The sequence below is a fragment of the Exophiala oligosperma genome (assembly GCF_000835515.1).
Source record: "Exophiala oligosperma strain CBS 72588 unplaced genomic scaffold supercont1.4, whole genome shotgun sequence".
NCBI classification, from domain to species: Eukaryota; Fungi; Ascomycota; class Eurotiomycetes; order Chaetothyriales; family Herpotrichiellaceae; genus Exophiala; species Exophiala oligosperma.
The window spans coordinates 2,837,873-2,854,824 of record NW_015622821.1 but is presented as its reverse complement, the minus strand read 5'-3'; the positions used below and the strand labels follow the sequence as shown (position 1 = coordinate 2,854,824).

Below are 16,952 nucleotides of genomic sequence, written 5' to 3'. Positions count from 1 at the left end.
CTTTCCAGACTAGGCGAAACACACTATTCCAAAGAACTCCGCATAGTAGAGCATGGCCTGCCATAGTGCATGGTTCTTTCTCGTCACGATGCCTTGACACTTCAGGCGAATTTACTTATGGTTTGTTCAGTGAGTGATTAATCTGTCGAGGGACATTTATCTCGCAACTGCACCTTTTGTGAGCCCCAAACAGATCTAGAAATGGAGACGGAAATGCAATCCAGCGAGGTCGGTGAAGTCGCCTTCTCCCCAGCGACTCCTACGCCAGCAGTAAATACACGTGCGTGTAGCGCCTGCAATCGCCGCAAAACAAAGTGTGACCGAGCCCGTCCGACTTGCAGTTGCTGCTGTCGTGCTCAATCTTCGTGCGAGTACCCGACCAAACGGAAGAAGCTGCAACGCAACCCGAGCAACCATCGCAAACTCGAACATGTGGTACAGGACATCAGTCGCCTCATAGAGATGCTCGACCAGAAGCCCTCCACCGCCGCCGCGGATGATGCAGATAAGAAGAACGAGTTAACCCGCGCGGTTGCGAGTCCAAGCATCGTCCTCGAAAACGCATCGAGCACTGGCTTTTCGGGCATCCCCGATGTGCAACTACTGTCCTCGACCGAGTACATGCAGGACATCTTTGCAGACGTCCCCAGCTCGACATTGGAGCTCAGTGTCGCTTCACTGCAACCTCCATCCGACGACCTTGGTTGTGTAGATGCCGCCCTGGAGCGTCTGTCCAAAATCCAGGCCTCCACTTTCATAGAGCATGCCTCGGCCCTCCAGCTCGTCGACATTTTCTTTGACCACGTGCAACCCTGGATGCCGATCTTGCACCGTCCAAGGTTCACAAAGACATGCAAAGAGCGGTTAATGTACGGCGACCACGCTTTATCTGCCCTCGACTCGGATAGCGCGTTCCTCTTGTGCAGTATCTTTGCGTTGGCCGTGAGGTTCGCACCGCCAGCGCTTACTGGTGGACAATCCTTCGTCGGCAAAGAGGGATACTTCGCCCTGCAGGCACAGCGTCTGCACTTTGAACTTCAGGCCCGTGGTATGTATAGCCTCGAGACCCTACAAGGCAGTGTCATGCTGTCGTACTATTCGCTCACGTCGGGCGACTTTGCAAGTGCGTGGATTCGTACCGGGTTCTGCGTGAGGTTTGCCCAAGAGCTCGGGGTCTGCGATATTGATGCTGACCCTACTCGTCGCTGGAGGCAGAACATGGACTGGGTGGAAATGGAGGAAAGAAGACGAGCATGGTGGCTGATCTGGGACTTGGACACTGTCTTGTCCACCATGTCCTGCAGACCTTTCGCAGTCGACAGACGTCTCAACCCGGTCCTGCTTCCAGTGACCGACGATCTTTGGTTTGCAGAGGTGGGGGCCGCATCGGTGCGGATCACCTCGGAGAACGAAGATCCATGGAAGTCCCTGGAAGGGTGTGGAAATAAGAGTTCATACGCCTGGTACCTTGTGTCAAGGCTTCTTGTATCTCTCGGGCACGATGCCGTCCTCTCTGGTGACACCTCTCTCCACGATGAGAGGACCTTTACGAATGAGAAGATGTATTTGCAGCTTCTTATCCGCCTACCACCACACCTTTCCTCGGTCAAGGAAAGACCCGTCGCGGAAAGTAATTGGGCAACTTTTGCGCATCTGGTCCTCGCCTGTGCTTTTGCCACGCCTTCCACCAGGCCACATGCGGCCTGGGACAACCACATCAACACAAACGACATGGTAGCACTCCAAGACGAGCTGAAGGTAAGGATACTGGAAATCCTCACCCGATGGCCAATGCATCATGCAGCATCTGCCTCACCTCTGGCAGCCTGTACGTTAATGCCTCTCTGCGTACCGCCTGAGCGACAGTCATCGTTGTCAAGCTTTGACAGGTTGACCCAAAATATTCTCAGCCCTATCATGTGCCAATTTGCTCAAAGATGCAGACTGGGTTCACTTCGACTGGGCGATTCCGGTTCAAGTTGGCCTGTTTGGGGGCCGGCACGGTGTCATGACGACAACGATTCAACCGTCCACGCTTGGTAGTGTGCTGAACAAACTTGAAATAGTCTAGTCATTTAGAAATTGAAGGAAGTTGCGGACGTGCCGCGGCACTGCAAGAGGACAAGGAATAGCTTCCACATAGTCGATTGAAATTATTTAATAACAACTCGGCTACCACTTGGTCGCGCCGCCGTCGATGACGAGATCGAATGCGTTGATGGCCCGGCTCGCGTCACCAGCGAGGAAGATACACGTCCCAGCGATGTCATCGCCGTCCGGCACGAAACCCAACATACTCTCCTTAGCCCAAGCCTCATGTAGTTGGTGGTAATCTCGGGTCAGAGGCGTGATACAATAGCCGGGTGACACGGAATTGACACGAATGCCCTAGATCTGGATCAGAAGTAGACTACACTTTGTGTAACTCGGACATACGTGAACCCCCATCTCCTTGGCGATGGCCATGGTCATGGCCACAACGGCCCCCTTTGTCGAGTTGTACGCCGACGTGTTGACCGATCGCGGGGCGTTGGTCGCGGAGGCGCTGCCGATCAGAATCATACTGCCGTGCTTGGTGCCGCTCTTGATCATCAGCCGGCCGGCCAGCTGAGCACTGTGGTACAGACCCATCTGGTTGACCGTGATGACCTTGAGGTGTGACTCCCAGTCGACGTCGAGAAAATCGACGACATGACTGATGCCGGCGGCGCCCACAAAAATGTCCAGTTTGCCGTCAAAGTCCTTTTCCACCCGGGTGTACGCATTCGTGAGGGACTCCATGGACGTGACATCGACGCTGTTTGGAAACGGGGGTTTGTTGGAAAACGTCACATCCCGCGGCATTCGCACTCACATGTAACCCCGGACCTTGACAGATTTGGCCTTTGCCGCCTCCAGCAACTCCCCCTCGGGCATCCTCAGGTCGAACACGGCCACGTTGGCGCCGTGGTCGACCAGCGCCCTCGTCAAGCTGGTTCCCATCCCGCCCACACCTCCGGTGACGACCGCCGTCCGGCCTCTGAGCGAAAACTGTCGAGCCCGACCCCGTCAGAGATGGACTTGATCCTTTACCGCCAGGGAGAGGAGGGGGGGAGGCGGGGGAGAGTCTTCCATCGGTGTCAGTCACTTACGTTTGGTAACATGTAGAGAGCGCCCAGGGTCGGTTGAGAAGAATGACGAGCAGGGGGGTGGTCAATGGTGAGAGGATGTCCGTCTCAGAGCGACGACAAAGGCCAACCGTCGGGTCTTATCAAGTACCAATGTACCCTTGTCTGTTTGCAGTGGGCACGCACATGCTTCCGTGAGCTCACGCTCGCCGTGGCCGACACTTTGCCGAGTCCGGCTCCCATGGGCAAGCCGGTATCCCGATGGGATGGGCCACTCGAGTACGATGTCACCCGGAACTCGGGGCCCCAGAGTCTCCTGCGGGAGAGACTTCATCGGTCACTCGACCACGACAAGCCGTAGGCGTAGAAGCCCTGAACGGGCGAGAGCTTCGGGGTCGGTACTCTCCCGGCAGACCACGCACGGGGATTTCTTACCATCCGGAGTCCTTCGTTGTTCACGGTCCGGCCACGTGATTTGAGAGGCTCAGCATCGCTGCGTGCCAGGCTGTCGACATCCCCGTCCGCATCTGCAAATTCCGGCTCGACTTGCATTTGTCCGCCCACACCGATTCAGACTTTTATCGTTGAACATCGATACCTCCATTGGGGGGGATCTTTTCACGGGCTCTCCCATGACCTTGGGTTATGAGGTAGGCCCGGGAAGGGACCTGGGACTGAGAGGTAGGCGTGGAGGGGAAAGGTGTTGCTGGGAACGCAGCCTTGGAGAAGCAATGGCTGCGATCACGAGACAAAAATCTGCTGACCTGCTGAACACCTGCGAGAGCTCACCCCGTGGATTCCAGGCACACACTCCTTGACACCGCAACACAATGGCGCGGCGGCCCCATAGTGTCTCCCCGCAAGTTCATGGTATTCAGGACGAGAATTGAGAATCAGAATGTCTTTTTGTACAGCAAGTCTATCTAGACATCAAATACGCGAAGAGTTGGGAGTTCAGTCATCCAAAAAAAAACCCCCGATTTTGAGCCCGTTGCAGGTAGGCCTGTCATCCCATTGCCGGCATGGCCTCGACACCAGGCTGTTTCGCCTTCTTCACATTCTTCCACTCCAAGAAACAGGCGGCGAAAAAGGACATGCCCGCCACGGCGATGGACACCCGGTAACAATCCTTCAACGCGTACACGTAAGCCTCGATGGCCTGGTGAAGTTGGCCCTCCATCCCGTTCTTGGCCAGCACGCCCCGGATCGCGGTGGCTCCGGTATTGATGAGCAGCTGTGGGTCGAGATCCGGAGCGTACTTCGCCACGCCCTCGACGAGACCGTTGGAAAAGACCGACTGTCCGACGGCGATGAACAACGCGCCACCCAGCGACTGACAGAACATTAGTAGAACCGTACCCTGAGGGATGTCCTTCATCGGCAGGGCCGTCTGGACGGCGACAAGAGGCAAGTTGAAGCCGAATCCAGCACCGAGACCGGCACAGATCTGGTAGCCGAACCACTCTCGGAAGGGAGAGTCGACGGTCCAAGTGGAGATCAATCCGTACCCCACGGTCATGAGGGCACTGGCGGCGATCAGGATCGGTGTGTAATACCCCAAGATCGTCACCATGATGCCGCCCAGGATCGACGTGAGGACGGTCGACAACATCAGAGGTAGGATTTGGATGCCGGACTTGGTAGGTGATGACCCCTTGACGCTCTGGAGGTAGAGAGGCAGGTAGTACATCAGGACGAAGATGCCGGCGCCGAAAAAGAAGACGAACCCACACGCGGCCATCAAGGTACGCTGTTTCAACAGGCGCGGAGGGATGGTGGCCGCCTCGCCCAGGTACCACTGCGAGATGGAAAACAGAATCAACAAGAGTCCCGCACCGACGAAAAGGCCGATGATGCGAGAATTGTTCCACGCGTACGTCGAGCCGCCCCATTGGACCGCCAGGAGCAGACAGATGATGGCGGGGATGAGGATCGCGGCTCCCATGAGGTCCAACTCGAGGATTCGTTTCAGGATGGGCTTCTCGGAGAGTCTTGGATCTTGAGGGACATGGAGGACGAAGAGGACGACCACGACTGAAAAGGCACCGATCGGGAGGCTATCCGTAATTGTCAGTTACGCGTTGCGAACAAACAAGTGTCGCTTGGTGAGTAATCGCAAGGGCTCTCTCACTTGATGTAGAAGCACCATCTCCATGAGACCTTGTCCGTAAAGACGCCTCCCAACAAAGGTCCAGCGACACTGGCGAGCCCCCACATCGCACCGAATGTGCCAAACACCAAAGGTCTACGTATCAGAGGGACTGTAAGACTCAGGAGAGTAATGTGTCAGCAATGTTGAATCACGAAGCGACGGGATATTGAATCAAACTTGCCTGAGTGAGCGATAATGACCAAGGAACCGGAAAAGATACCACCGACCCCGATGCCAGCGACGGCCCTCCCGACGATCAGGGCGGTACTCGAAGGGGCCACGGCACATATCAACGATCCCACCTCGAAGACACCAATGGCGGAAAGGAAAACCCATTTGATCTGAAAGACCTTGTATATTCGACCGAAACTGGGTTGCAGGGCGGTGCTTGTCAGGAAATAAGCACTGCCGTACCAGCCTATGTCGTCGACGCTGTGGAAACGGTCGGTGATTTTGGGAATGGCCGTGGCGATGATGGTCTGGTCCAGGGCGACGAGGAAGACGGCCAAACACAGGGCGATGATGAGGGTGATGAGCTTGAGTCCGTGCGGGTAGTTTTCTCCATCCTCGGCGTCGCCGCCACCAGACACTGGCACGGGTTGGCCTTCTTCGTCCTTCTCGGAAGAGTCTGTCGTGGCCAGATTCCCATCCTTTTCGTACAGAGTCTGGACACCCTTTTCGTCGCCTTTGAGTGACGACGACAAGGAAGAGGTTGATGGTGACGATGACCGGTGGGCAGCAGCAGCTGAAGATTTGCCGTTGGGAAGCGTTTCGTCCTTGGGATCAGTCGTCGTCGTCGTCGCCGCCGAGATGTTTTCGGGCTGCATTGTCGTCGAGTCTTTCCCGCCGCCTCGAATCTCGGGTGAGCCCATAAGTACGTTCCTGCACTTGTTGTCAAAAGAAGTTTACACAGAGTAACTTCTACTGTTGTTATTGCTGCTGTACGGAGAACCAAATGTCACACACCAAACAAAGTAATGAACACAACAATATAGTAAGTTCCCAACTCGCCGAGCCGCCTGCCTGACTGACCGACCCTGTTTTTTTCAGCTCCGTCTTATATATTCACCTAATGATAATCTTGATGTCATGAGATTGGTAGGAAAACAAAAGAGAAACGGGAGCCTGTTCGCGCGATCGGATTGAGTTTTGCTGCAAATACGAAAACGAGCTAGTGAGCGAGGACGAAAGTTGCTCCGTGAACCCTTGAAAGGTTCATGAACTTCGGGGCTAAATCAGGCGAAATGTTTGGCGAACGGGGACAGAACGTGTCAACACTACCGTGTGCTCCTCGTTGCGGTGGCTTGTCTATACGAACCAATGGGCCTTTGTCTGGGTTTTGGTGTTTTTGTGTGGTCGGGGCAACTCGGCGTAGGGAAGAAGATGGTGCCGAGTCTGGGGATTGATGCTTAGAAAGCAAACAAACTCCCCCCCGTAATTCACTCGGGGCGTGGATTTCTTTTCTCCGGGGGGGCCTTTCCAACACTCTACGGACATAAGTACTTACTGTGTTCATCAATATACGAGGAGCCCCTTGAAGGTGCCCACTCGCCCAGGAGATCATCATTTAATTCACTGATTCATCTTAGACGAAAACCACTCGTATTCGGATCATCGATGAGTCACCATCACAATCATCCAAGGATCATGGACCACATTCATGAAATATCGCCTGTTGCTCTGGTAGCATCGGCGTCGGTGAATAAATATTCTCTATGCCGTGGAATGCAGCTGAACCCCGCCGTGTGGTGATATGTCAAGGCCTCACAAGGAGCTTCTTTGCATCTTCAGACTATCCTCCATCGTAAGAGGCTGTCTTTGCAAGGCTCTGTTGCTTCGGGTTCCCTCCATGATATTGTTAAACGCCTTTTCTCCAGCCTTCAGACTACGCCATTTCCAACGTTCCAAAAAACCCTTGTCATCCTGCTTCCCTTCTATCCTGTCAACCACGTACTTGCCCAGGTTTGGCAGGAATTTGAAGCCATGTCCACTCCCTCCTGTTGCAACCATCACTCCATCCATACCCGGCACAAAGTCGATGACAAAATGATTGTCAAAGGAGTCTGTATACCAGCACAGTCGTGTCATGACTGGACATGGCAAGAGCTCGGGTAGATATTGCTCAAGAAACCCCCGGATGACCTTTGCGGCTTGCCCGGGTAGTTGTCGAGTCGACTCTCGTGTCCAACGAGTGATTGGAACACTTCTCACACCGCCGTCTGGCTGGATCTGCGGGTTGGTATACTTTGTTCCACGATAGCCAATCTTGACTCTGCCCTGTGAGTCTCGCGCGAACCCGTAGAGCCCCCCTGCCGCTCCATCTCGGATCTTGTATCTGGTTGACAGTCAGAGATCGCACATGCTCAACACCTAATCGTCCATGGTAACTCACTTCCATGTTGGGAAATTCTCAGGTGCGAACCGGTCCCACAGCGTTTTGTTTCCTTTCGGGAGCTGGAAGATACTGACACTTCCGCTCGTTGTCTCGCATAATCCATCCAGTTCGGGAATGAGGGATGGTGTCCATCCGCCGCAGGCCATGATTGTCAGATCGGCTCGGTGAGAAACACCATCGTCTGTTTGCACTCCCACGACTTTTTGAGTATGGGGATCGCGAAGAAATCTAGAGAAAGTTCCTGTGCGCCCTCCTAGCACCAACTCGACTCCCAACTGCTCTGCTTTGTAGAGAGCAACCCGACAAGCACGGTCGGCGTGTACCATGCCGCCCCAGGTATCGAGGATGCCGTAGTTCTGCTCAGGCTTCCGTCGGAAAGGGTTGACAGCAAATGCAAATCCTCCAGCCTCTGCTCGTTTGACATCGTCTGGATTGGTAAGAACAATCTGCGTTCCTCCGAGTCCAACCGCTGCGAAGTTCTTCATCGTAGCAATGTCGAACTGTGTGAGTTCCGGTGTGTCGTTGACGGTCAGGTTGCCATTGTTGCGATATATTACGTCGGCTCTTGAGAACCCAGGAGGAAGTGTCTGTCCACTTTTGATCTCTTCATTCCATTTCTTAAACTGGGAAATTGAATCGAGAGCAAGATTCTGATATTCTGTTTCCTCTCCGTACGGAGCTCGTAAGATCTTGTTTATATCTACTTGTGGTCAGTTTTATCGCAATGGCCTGACCACAGGGGTTGATCCCACCTGCTGATGCTGCATCACAACCTGATTCATAAGCGTAGAGAGTTTGTCTGTATGGCTGCTTGTCCAACACTTGTACTTTGCTGTAACCTCGTCTGGCAAGGTGGATAGCCGTGGTCAAGCCAAACACACCTGCTCCTATAATTACGATAGGAGAATCTTTTGAGACGGTCGCCATGACGGGACATCAAGCACAGAGCAATGTGACGACCTCACAATGCGGAATTGCTCTGAACAGGGAGAGCCAACATATATTGCCTGATTATCTGGAACGCTATGCAAGGCCGTAGCAAGGGTGACCGGGGTATCTTTATCGACCAAAGACATCCTATTGGTGGCTCGTATTCTTCCGACTGGGAGGGGCAGCCTCTCCCAGAAGCAGCTCATTGCTTATTGGCAGCTCTTATTCTTCCGGGTAGCGTGTGAATGAAAGTGCAAATGCACGACAGTTCCTAGATACATTTCCTCGTTTCGTGTCTTGCGCCAGCTCTCGATTGGTTCATGATCGGGATCTTCCTGACGGCAAATTGGACGGATATCAGTTGTGAAGATAGCAGACTGCGGGGGTCTGTAGGGACTGGCAGTGGATGGGTACCGGTGCTGGTCGATAGATAACACAGCTTGTTATCATGAAGGCGAAGAAGCATAAACTTCGAAATCTCCCCCGAGAGCAATACAGCCTGTGATTCTCACTTGTATGCGTACTACAATGGCTCTGAAGCAGATAATCACTGACTCGACCTTGGCAAAGTATGCCAGGGTCATCAAAGCCACACCTCGAGAGGTGATATTCAACAAGCATTTGCTATTGTCCACGGCACTCTATGCGACAGCTTCTATGCCGCTCAGTAAGTCGAGTCTCCGGTATCTGGTCAACACTGATGTCAATTGTAGCCTGGGACCAAGGCTCTTCGTCAGTTGTTCCCACCCTTCCAGGATTTCAGCGTCAATTTGGTTTCAGCAACTCCGACGCAGACCAATTGCGATACTTCGTTTCGATCGTTTACCTTGGTGCCGGTGTTGGCGCCCTGCTGTCATTCTTCATTAATGATCGCATCGGACGTCTATGGTCGTGGCGTCTGTACATAACGATCTGGATCATTGGCCAGCTTGTGGCTACCTCGGCGCCAGGGCTGACAGGACTATATGCCGCCCGAGTGATATCAGGGCTGGGCATTGGCCCCCTCACGGTCACGGGCACCATGTCGATTGTCGAAATTGCTCCTGCGGAAATTCGTGGGTTGCTCGCCGTCTGGTTCAGTGTTGCTATGACTGTATCATCGGTATGCGCAGTCTTCTGCGTGTATGGAGTCTACATACACGTTGGCGAGAGTCGCCTGCAATATCAGATCGTATGGTTCTCACCCTGTGTGTTTTTTGCGATCCTGATATTCGGGAGCTTTTTCCTCACCGAGTCTCCGAGATGGCTGTGGCTGGCTGGCCGACACGATGAAGCCATTGCGACTTTGGTCAAGATTCGCGGTTTGCCTGAGGACCACCCCCGAGTGCGAGTAGAATTGGGGGAGATCCACGAAGCCATTCAAAAGGAGACCGAAGCCTTCGGCGGCAGTCGTTCACATTTCCTTGGGGTGCTGCGAGAAACTTTCACGGTTCCTGCAAACCTTCGCCGAGTCCAGCAGACACTGGTCTCGTATGCCTTGGCCCAGTTGTCCGGAGCAAACTCTGTCACATCATATTTCGTCCCTGTCCTCAGATTACTGGGCAAAGCTGGAGGAACTTCCCACAGCCTATTCCTCACCGGGATGTACAGCCTGTCAAAGCTATTCTTCACACTAATAGCTTCCTTCTTCTTCGTCGATGCCTTGGGTCGGCGTGGTTCTTTATATGTGGGAGCTGGGCTGCAGATGGTTTCTGACATATACCTCGGTGTGTATCTCAAATACAAGCAGGAGGGGACTGCGAGCGATGCGTCTTCTCAAGGTGCGCTGGCCTGGATATTTCTTCACGCATTTGGATATGCTGTTGGTAAGTCTCCCGCGGTGGCAAGTACTAGACGGAGCCAAAGACTGACACATGCACTTTTTGTCAGGTCTGTTTGTCCTTCCATATCTTTTTGGAGGAGAATTGTGGCCGAATCGGATCCGGTCGTTCGGTGGTGCGCTATCCCAGTGCTTCCACTGGCTTTTCTTCTTCGCCATGAATTTTGCAGTGCCGTCTCTGCTTTCCTCTACTCACAATTGGGGAGCTTTCTTGTTTTTCGCTGGATGGTGCTTCATAGCCATCTGCTACGTTTTCCTGCTGGTTCCGGAGACGTCTGGTCTAAGTGTTGAAGAAATCGACGAACTCTTCCAAGGCTCGTGGTTTCACGCGTATAAAACCAAGAGAAAACCAAGAGTCATCGCCATAGAGGCCGAGAATCTTGAACAAATCGCGTAAGTCTTCCATCTGGTTACAGTTTGTCCTGGTCTAATCAGAGGATTGTAGTAGTCGTCAGAGTAAAGGGGCACTGGAGAGGAAGAGATGATTTTGGAAGAGAAAGACGGCTGTCAGCAAGACACATGGACTTGATTCCGGAGTCATTCCCGTGAGACCTATGTTCAATACTCGTGCATCATCGCGTGTGAATGATGAAAGTACTCTGGTAGCTAGCATTCAAGGACGATAAGACGTAGTTTAATACTTATGAATGAAGAGGGAGGCTTTGCTTGGGTCAGACGCAGGCATGGGGACCTTGAAGCCCACTCCAGGGATGGTTGGTCCCTGGCATTTCGACTGGAGATAAGGGAAAGGGGTTCACTCTCGTAGCGCGGACAACACCTGAGATAAGGACATTTTAGGTGCCTCGGTATCTCGATAGGTCGGTGCTGATCAATGAACATGGCCCTTGGGAGCCAATAATCATGCTGACGCTCGTGATCTTGATGCGGGGGGCTTCCAGGCTTGCTCACTGTGTAATGTGACCTATAAGTTTAGCGAGAAGGACGTCGCCCGGAGACTGATAACATGCGTCTTCTTTCACTTCGCTGAACCTGGAAAATGCTGCGTGATACGCACTGTTCAGAATCTAGATCTCCGAGAAAGCGTCAACGGAAGCGTGTGGGAAAAAGAACACTTCTTGCTTGCATCAATTGCAAGGAGAGAAAGTTGAAGGTTGCTTCATGTCTCGCTAATACGTGGTGTTGCTGATGAGGCCGATAGTGTGATGATCAGGTACCATGTTGTGCGAATTGCCAACGGTTCGGCTTAGGTGAATAGTCACTTTGTCCCTCTAAGATATCTGTTTGCTGATGCCTGTTAGCTTGCCTGGTAGAAGATCCGGCAACGAAACGCCATCAGCCTCGGAACTACCTCGAAACGTTGGAAGAGCGAGTGGTCTACCTCGAAAGGTTCATCGCAGAACACACTCGCGTAGACGACGACCCCTTGACGCAGTCTCAAGGTGTCCTGCAGAGGCATGATTCTGCTTCAAATCACACCGTAGCAACCCAGTTGCCCGATTTCGATGAGGAACATGAAAATCCATCGACTTTGGGCAAACCGGACGAGGATTACGATGAAGTGTCCGATCTGGCCTCGAAAGTCGGGATGCTCAGTTTTGCAGCCGGTGCTGAGCCTCATTATCTAGGCTCTTCTTCGACTTTCGCCTTCTCGCGTGTCATCAACTCGGCCTTGCTTCAGGCCATCTCCAGGAAACCAGGAGGAAGCACGCGGCACCAGCAAGACAAAAGCTCCTTGCCTACGCCATGCCTCCTTCCGGACTACGATGACTGCGTCAGGCTCAGTGACGCTTACTTTCGGGAGGTGCATGCACAATATCCATTCTTGCATGAGCCATCGTTTCGGGATTGGGAGGCAAAGATCATGCCTTCCGATGCCACAGATCTATCTCATCCTGACCCAGCACACCTATTCTTCTTATACATGGTAAGCCGTCTATCTCAATATGAATGGACGCTGGTACTGACTGTACCTTTTCGGTGTACGCTATTGGTGCCTTGCTACTACCACGTTTGGGGTATTCAGCTGAGGTAAGGCCAACCTCCGTCCAGCCTGTGGATATATATGCTGAATGGTGTCAAGCGATTGTACGCAGCTGCGCAACTTTATGTGGATGATGTCCTACAACTTGAGAACCTCGAAGCCATTCAAGCATATTTGTGCTATGCGGTCTATTCGCTTCGATCCCCGGCTGGAACATCTGTCTGGTAGGCCAGCTTGTGTGATCACGGGAGAGCGTACTGACAGGAACAAGGAGACTTTCCGGGTTGGCACTACGCCAGTGCGTTGAGTTCGGGTATCATCGTCGAGCGACAGTGATTGGTATAACTTCACAACCAAGTCCACTTCGCATCGAGCTACGAAAGCGAGCTTTTTGGTGCGCGTGGACTATCGACATGACGGCTGCAACCATACTAGGGCGGCCGTTGGCCCTGCAGCAACATGAGGTCGACTGCGAGGTATGATGATTTGCGCATCTTTCTTGATGCTTGGGTCATTTAAAACGCTGATGTTTCCTAGTATCCCTTGGACATAGACGACATTTATATAACAGATTGCGGCATACTTGGCACAACTCGGAGTCCACACGATCTGCCAACAAATATTACCAAAGCCCTCTTCACTTTTCGCATCCGCTGTCTCTGGGGCCGTATACATACCTTGCTCTATTCAGACATCGATCAGCATCGGTCTTCAGGCCCAGACTACCAGGCGAGAGTCGATCAGTTACGCCATGAGCTCGAGGAATGGCGGGCGTCGCTTCCTCCAACGGTACCTCTCCAGGGAGAGATGCTATCGATATTCAGTGCCGTCGAATGGTTCGATCTTTGCTATAACCATACCATTATCTATTTGTATCGGGGTCATTTGACAAGTTCATCGGATCCTGCAACAGATGAGACTTTTCTTGAATGTATGCAGGCAGCAGAAAATCTCTGCCATGGCTATCGACGAGAAATACTTGGCAAACCAACAACCTACACCTGGGGAGCACTCCATACCATCTTCGTGGCGGGCCTGACATATCTCCACTGTCTTTGGTCTTCAAGTACTGTTCGTGAGACAGTACGACAGGATGTGGTAAGTAGTACGTGTACAGATTGTACGATCGTCTTAGTACTCATAGCACAATGGAACGAGTCTGCAGCGCCATACCGAGACATTTTTGAGGAGCTGGCGAGCCGAACCATGACGATGTTGGTGGAAAAAGAGCGTGAAAGATCTTTATTTCCTGAAGCAGTCTCACAGCCGGATGTTCTGGAGTCTGATCACTTTATGCAATGGATGGCAGATATTTCCGAGGGTGGCATGGCGGATGGCCTTGGAGATCTGCTGAATGGCTTGGTAGGCGAAATGCCAATCAAAGAGTAGATGATCTTTGTTTGAGATTTTCGCAACCCTCGTAGTGGAAAATTATCGAGGGGACGTATGACTCGTACCTTGATCTATACTCACAGTACTGCAGAAGAATACTCGAGTATGAGATGAGGCCTCAATGGATGTGACATCATTGTGCATGCCTATATCACTAATGTCAAGTAATATCAACATCTTTGTGTGTACCGTACCTTCCCAGCTAGAATAACCACCATTCAATTGGTCATTCGTGGGTGGAAACTATCACATCGCTATTGTATCAGGGTCACAGAAAACGTCTCTCTGCCGTGACTGAAGACTGTGAGGCGCTTCGACCAGCATGGGCAACACTTCGTCAAAACCGAAGCTTCCGAAACAGAAGATAGACGAAGGTAAGCAAAGATCCACTTGCTGAAGTATTCAGGAAATATTGATAGTCTGACGGTCTCTGGATAGCAATCGAATCGCTCAAGCGCCAAATCGAGTACCGTCCATCAGAAGAAGAGACTTTGACGCGGGATCTGAACTGTCTCCAGCAGGCAAAAGGCAAAGGAGTCAAAACCGTGATGACTGACAAGTCAAAGTCCTGCACGCAGAATTCCGAGTGTCCAAGGCATAAATTCCTAAAGTGATGAAGTGGTCAAACTTTCGTCCTCTTGACCGTGTACAGAGTACGCGGTCATAACAGAATCGCGTGTCACGTGCAAATCAGCTCTTTCGCCACGTGATCAAGCCAGTTTCCACGCTAGTCTCTTCCAGAAGCTGAGCGACGTTTCTTCGCGGACCCATCAGCTGCATCACTTAACTACCAACGCAACTCCTCCGTGCTTCCGGGTCCAGCCTGATCATGGCCTTGTACATTTACGAAGACTTGATCAGGAGCTAGTCCTCCCTTCTTGCAGTGAGCTTGTGCTGCTCATATACTCTCCGGGTAATACACCCAAGTCAGATCAAACCAGTCGAATCCCCGCGAGCGCCGAGGATTGACCTGACACTCGACACGCACATACACACCTGGGCATTCAAATATCTTGCTATCGCAACCCCGGACCTCCAACATGTTTGGTGTGTTCATCCCATCTCGACCGGTGATTGCCGAGATGGGCACAATCTCCCAAACCCAATTCGCCGTTTCATTCCCAGCCTCACCACAGTTCCACAATGTAGGCGTTTTCATGCACCCGAATCAAGTGCTGCCGCCGGGATCGGCAGCCGGAGTCTACATGCAACTGCCCGGCGAGCAAGGCTTCAAGTTCCTGGGCGCCATCGCCAACGAGAAGCCCTCGGCCTTGTTCAAGGTGAACATCCCGGACTCTCTAGCCGCCGGAGAAATCAATCTCGGCATCTCCGTCGAGCCGGTCCAGAACATACAGGCTCAAATGGCACAGCTGCAAGAGTCCTCCGGTTCCATGGCCCTTGCAAAACGACCACTAGACACCAAGGTTCTCGCTCAGCGGATCATCAAGAACGCTTTCAATTTTCTGGCCAGCTTTGCCGGAAACACAGCCAATGGTATAGAGGTCGTTCCATTGAAGAGTTTCCAGGATTGGTGGACCAAATTCGAGAGGAAAGTACAAAATGATCCAGGTTTTCTGGAACGGGACGAAGTTTAAGATTGTACCGAGACTACGAGAGAGGCTCTCTAGGTCCTGATTGAAAGGTTGTTGTATTTGGGAAGTCCCCGGACAACACTCTATAATCACACACTCTATCTCGCAGGCGCCAGCGAACGACAGAACATCGATCCATCTCTCCAGAAGCTATGAATCCCCAAAACCAATCGTTCCACTACCAGTTCATCGACAACATCTCCTCCTTGGTCCAGAACTTCCTCATATTCTCCGCGCCCAATTGTTCCACTTCGTCGTCAAGGTGCTGCCACAACACCTCGCCGAAACTATCCATCACCTCCTTCAATTCGGGCAATCTCAATTCACGCTCCCCCATCCGACAAGCGTCGAGGTATTGCTCCATCTTGACCAGGCCCACGTGGATCGATTCGTGCTGCGAGATGAGATGGTCGTTTTCGCGAAACTGCGGCATCCGCTCCGCGAGGTCGGGGAACACGTACGTTTCCTCGATGGTGTGGTGCATCGTGAGACCCCGGCATAGTTGCAACGCCTGAGTTATGAACGCGCGTATCGACATGCCCGCGGGACGGGACCCAGATGTACAAGTCTGGTACAGCATGTTCCACGTATGTCTGAAGTGATTATGCTATCATTCCAAAAAGTCATCTTGATGTCAGCACATTGACTCTTGAAATCGAGAAACTGGAGAATAGAAAAGGGGAAAAAAAGAAGGTCAAACGTACGTATCGGTTCATCAACACGGCCATACGATCATATGCCTGCAGATCGTCGGTGGAAAGTTCAGGCAACTTTGGTTCCGTGGTCTTTCCGTCTTCTTCCTGATCTGGCTCCGCCTTCTTCTCCTTCTTGGAGCCGTCATATTTGAGCTTCTCCATGAAAGACGGCGGTGACATGGCGATGGCACCGTCGGTTCCTGTCACGGCTCCAGCAGTTGTGGGGTGTTTTGTCGAGGTTCGTCTGTTTCCGTCACGTGGTGTTCTCTGGTCGATCCCTCCAAGGGTCGTCGGAGGATGTGGAGTATGTGACAAATGAGTCGATGTCGATGCAACCAGAAGATCTCTTGCCGTCGAAGTCGTGCGAGAAGGATGGCGGTGGTACCGACGAAAATCGGGAGTGGATCGCCCTATTCTCCGCGCGAGACCAGGTATCGACCCTCTTTTCGACCCGACCACCGCTACGGCCCTTGTACCGAATACCGTTGCAGTCCTGGCTGAGGAAGACGGCAAACTCGGCGACAAGGCAATCGCCACCATAAGAAAGCTCAGAGCCGACGATATCCAAAGGTACTGTCTCCACCGTCTCATACAAAAAAAAAGAGGAAGTGGTGTTGCCCCAGACGGATGGTGATGTGGTATTGTAGAGTCGACCCAGATGTAGTACTAAGTGACGTGGAGAGTATTGTTATGTGACAGGGAAGAGAGATGTCTTTGAATATAGAGACGCACCGAATACTTACATCACATGTATGAAATGAGTGTACACAATAAGAGTAATACCCTTTATCTAGTTAACGCTGGAAAGAGTCGGCTACGTACCTTTTCCCTTTCGGCCCCCCGGAGAAGGGAACAAAAAAAAAGTCACGTGGACTCGACTTCTCGGGCGAGAACGAGTTGACGCGGAAATGCTTCATTCATTTGTCAA

At 52.4% G+C, this 16,952-nt stretch overlaps 7 protein-coding genes across 7 annotated transcripts; 3 read left to right on the top strand and 4 right to left on the bottom strand.

Annotated features, from left to right (window-relative positions):
- Positions 1–201: 201 nt before the first annotated feature.
- On the top strand, positions 202–2,071 carry PV06_05102 (uncharacterized protein; the record flags this gene model as incomplete). Its single annotated transcript, XM_016406072.1, has 2 exons — positions 202–1,828; positions 1,911–2,071. 2 exons carry the CDS (start codon positions 202–204, stop codon positions 2,069–2,071), a joined length of 1,788 nt encoding a protein of 595 aa, XP_016264278.1.
- A 101-nt stretch (positions 2,072–2,172) lies between these two features.
- On the bottom strand, positions 2,173–3,143 carry PV06_05101 (uncharacterized protein; the record flags this gene model as incomplete). The annotated part of the gene is made up of 4 exons (XM_016406071.1): positions 2,173–2,388; positions 2,437–2,797; positions 2,855–3,030; positions 3,132–3,143. 4 exons carry the CDS (start codon positions 3,141–3,143, stop codon positions 2,173–2,175), a joined length of 765 nt encoding a protein of 254 aa, XP_016264277.1.
- An 887-nt stretch (positions 3,144–4,030) lies between these two features.
- On the bottom strand, positions 4,031–6,473 carry PV06_05100 (uncharacterized protein). Its single transcript, XM_016406070.1, has 3 exons — positions 5,441–6,473; positions 5,239–5,368; positions 4,031–5,164 (listed from the first exon to the last, which is right to left on the bottom strand). The coding sequence occupies exons 1-3, from the start codon at positions 6,129–6,131 to the stop codon at positions 4,114–4,116; spliced, it is 1,872 nt and encodes a 623-aa protein (XP_016264276.1). The 5' UTR covers positions 6,132–6,473; the 3' UTR covers positions 4,031–4,113.
- A 550-nt stretch (positions 6,474–7,023) lies between these two features.
- On the bottom strand, positions 7,024–8,581 carry PV06_05099 (uncharacterized protein; the record flags this gene model as incomplete). The annotated part of the gene is made up of 3 exons (XM_016406069.1): positions 7,024–7,594; positions 7,652–8,357; positions 8,407–8,581. The coding sequence occupies 3 exons, from the start codon at positions 8,579–8,581 to the stop codon at positions 7,024–7,026; spliced, it is 1,452 nt and encodes a 483-aa protein (XP_016264275.1).
- A 531-nt stretch (positions 8,582–9,112) lies between these two features.
- PV06_05098 (uncharacterized protein) lies at positions 9,113–13,734 on the top strand (the record flags this gene model as incomplete). Its single annotated transcript, XM_016406068.1, has 8 exons — positions 9,113–9,251; positions 9,298–10,389; positions 10,454–10,796; positions 11,563–11,600; positions 11,663–12,288; positions 12,445–12,569; positions 12,617–12,821; positions 12,883–13,734. 8 exons carry the CDS (start codon positions 9,113–9,115, stop codon positions 13,732–13,734), a joined length of 3,420 nt encoding a protein of 1,139 aa, XP_016264274.1.
- Positions 13,735–14,474: 740 nt separating this feature from the next.
- On the top strand, positions 14,475–16,823 carry PV06_05096 (uncharacterized protein). Its single transcript, XM_016406066.1, has one exon. The coding sequence runs from the start codon at positions 14,778–14,780 to the stop codon at positions 15,330–15,332; it is 555 nt and encodes a 184-aa protein (XP_016264272.1). The 5' UTR covers positions 14,475–14,777; the 3' UTR covers positions 15,333–16,823.
- PV06_05097 (uncharacterized protein) lies at positions 15,508–16,564 on the bottom strand (the record flags this gene model as incomplete). Its single annotated transcript, XM_016406067.1, has 2 exons — positions 15,508–15,936; positions 16,034–16,564. 2 exons carry the CDS (start codon positions 16,562–16,564, stop codon positions 15,508–15,510), a joined length of 960 nt encoding a protein of 319 aa, XP_016264273.1.
- Positions 16,824–16,952: the final 129 nt, after the last annotated feature.